The sequence below is a fragment of the Echinops telfairi genome, unplaced genomic scaffold (genome assembly GCF_000313985.2).
Source record: "Echinops telfairi isolate 266 unplaced genomic scaffold, ASM31398v2 ScPeMD7_7419;HRSCAF=8457, whole genome shotgun sequence".
NCBI classification, from domain to species: Eukaryota; Metazoa; Chordata; class Mammalia; order Afrosoricida; family Tenrecidae; genus Echinops; species Echinops telfairi.
In genome coordinates this window covers 2,668,386-2,670,632 of record NW_022111319.1, presented here as the reverse complement: position 1 = coordinate 2,670,632, position 2,247 = coordinate 2,668,386, and the positions used below count along the sequence as shown (strand labels likewise).

The 2,247-nt window shown below is 35.0% G+C and overlaps 1 protein-coding gene across 1 annotated transcript in view; it reads left to right on the top strand.

Moving 5' to 3' along the window:
- The window catches only part of SH3BGRL (SH3 domain binding glutamate rich protein like), a gene marked incomplete at its 5' end in the record, with an annotated part of 39,509 nt that overhangs the window by 25,915 nt on the left and 11,347 nt on the right, over window positions 1–2,247 (top strand). Inside the window, one exon of the mRNA XM_004714139.3 lies at window positions 754–834. Within this exon, the coding sequence (XP_004714196.2) occupies window positions 754–834 (81 nt within the window). The remainder of the gene's footprint in view (window positions 1–753; window positions 835–2,247) is intronic.

Below are 2,247 nucleotides of genomic sequence, written 5' to 3'. Positions count from 1 at the left end.
AAAAATTTTGATGACATCAAGGATGACAGTGGGAAGTCCAATCAAATCCAAGAATCTTTTGGATCCTTGGGTTTAAATTTCTCTTTTATTTAATTGGGATTAATACCTATATCAAATCATCCCATAGTACAATCACGTCTGGCAGAATTGTACATTTGCTGCCACAATAAGTTTCCAAATATACTGTTCCATGTGGACCTTATCTCTATTTAGACCCCTTATCCCTTGATGAATTTGATTGATCATATTTTATATGCATTTCACTTTCTTCCTCAAAATATCTCAAAAGTTCACATTCTTTTGGCTTGCCACATTCTAGGCAATATCTGATCTACCTTATGCTCCAGGCACACTTCTATCTTAATTAATAATGCAAGAGAAATAATGGAGAATTGTAGTAGAAACTTCATACCAGTAATTAGCAGTCTCTTACAGGCAAAAAGTTGGCTACTTTGGACTATGGGATAAGCTGCTTGACTTACAGCTGATTTAAATTGTGGTATGCATTAAGCTATTCTGCATTTCTTACCTCACAGAACAGCATCCTGCCTAACTCCCATGAAATGGGATCCCAGAAGCTTTGACTCTTTACTGTTTTTTCTAGAATTCAAGCATTGTTGGAAGTTAGCCTGTCTGACCCAAGCAGGTAGCTGATTGTATCGACCAGTGAGGTCATTTTCAATAAATCTCCATAAAAATTTTTTCATTTGTTATCTGCACATTTATAATACTTCTCACCTTCTTCTTCCCAAGGACTATGATGCCTTTTTTGAAGCCAGAGAAAATAATGCAGTATATGCCTTCTTGGGACTGACAGCACCACCTGGCTCAAAGGTATGTTTTATTTTTAATTTCAGATATATAGGTTATTATTTTTTGTCACTGAGATTAGAAATCAGTAACGTTTCCACCTTTATTAGTCATTTTAAGTCAGATTTAGCTAAAAGCCAAAGCTCCTTCTCTGCATGCATTTAATCCCTAAAAGGACAGACTGATGTGCATAATCAAATGCATCACATATGATACAAGGTAGAGTAGACTAGAATGACTTATCAGTCAATTCAAGACACCAAATTTCTCATAGACAGATTCGCAAATGAGGGGTTAGCAATTTCAAAAATCTACTATGTCAGCTGTTGTGAATAACGGTTCTATATTGGCATCAAATATCTCAACAGTGCTCCCAGAGCAGACCAAATAATGAAAGAGAGTAAAAACAAAATTTCTTTTGCAATAAAAAGTTTTAAAACTGTGGACTTTAAATGTACCTTTGTCTTGTATTGTATGTTTTCTCTACCCAGGTTGACTTAATCAAACTGTGTGTTTTCTATTCTATCATTTTGTGATTTATTTTCGGCTACTGATTTTATGTTAAATAGATTTTTTGGATGTGTTTTCCATCTGTGTCTCCAATTTTGAGTCTTGATTGTTGTCCATTTTTTCACTAGAGACTATTACTAGCATTCTATCTGCATCACTGTGATAGTACGTTTCCTTGCCAAACGTTCTTTTCTTTTTTTAACAATTTTATTGGCGCTACATCCGCATATCATACAATTCAATAGTCCAATAATATCAAGAAGAGTTGTACAGTCACCACCACAATCAAGTTTAGAACATTTTCTTCTTCCTCGTACTCATTGCTAGTTGTGTAATTATTTTTTTCAATCGTGGTAAAAATATGCACAGCAAAACCTTCTCCAGTTTAGCAGCTCCTACGTGTACAGCTCAGTGCTCTTCAGGTTGCCCAGCCATTAATGTTATCCCTTTCCACGTTTTTCCAAACTCTTTTTCTTAAGAAGTATTAGGTAACGTATTTTTGTCTAAATAAATTATCAAGACCCAAGTTAAGCTCGCAGGTTCAGTACAGATTAGAGGAAATATGAAAGAAAGGATCGTCTGTTTTCTGTGGCTGATGACTCTTCCCTTTCATTTAAAATCTGGTATCATTCATTCCGTTAACTCATTGGAGAAGTGTTTATTGGATGTCAAGCATTGATATGACATGGATGAATACAACGAATTAAGCATGATCCCTGCCTTCAAAGTGTTTTAACAGTGAATAGGGTTTGTCTCTACGTAATTATACAACAAATATACCTATAGATAATAACAACAACTGAAGAATTTTGCCATAAATTATATAAGAATGATGATAGGAACCATGGTGGTGTAGTGGTTATGCATTGTGCTACAATGCACAAGGTCAGCAGTTTGAAACCACCAATCACTTCTTCAGAGAAAGAC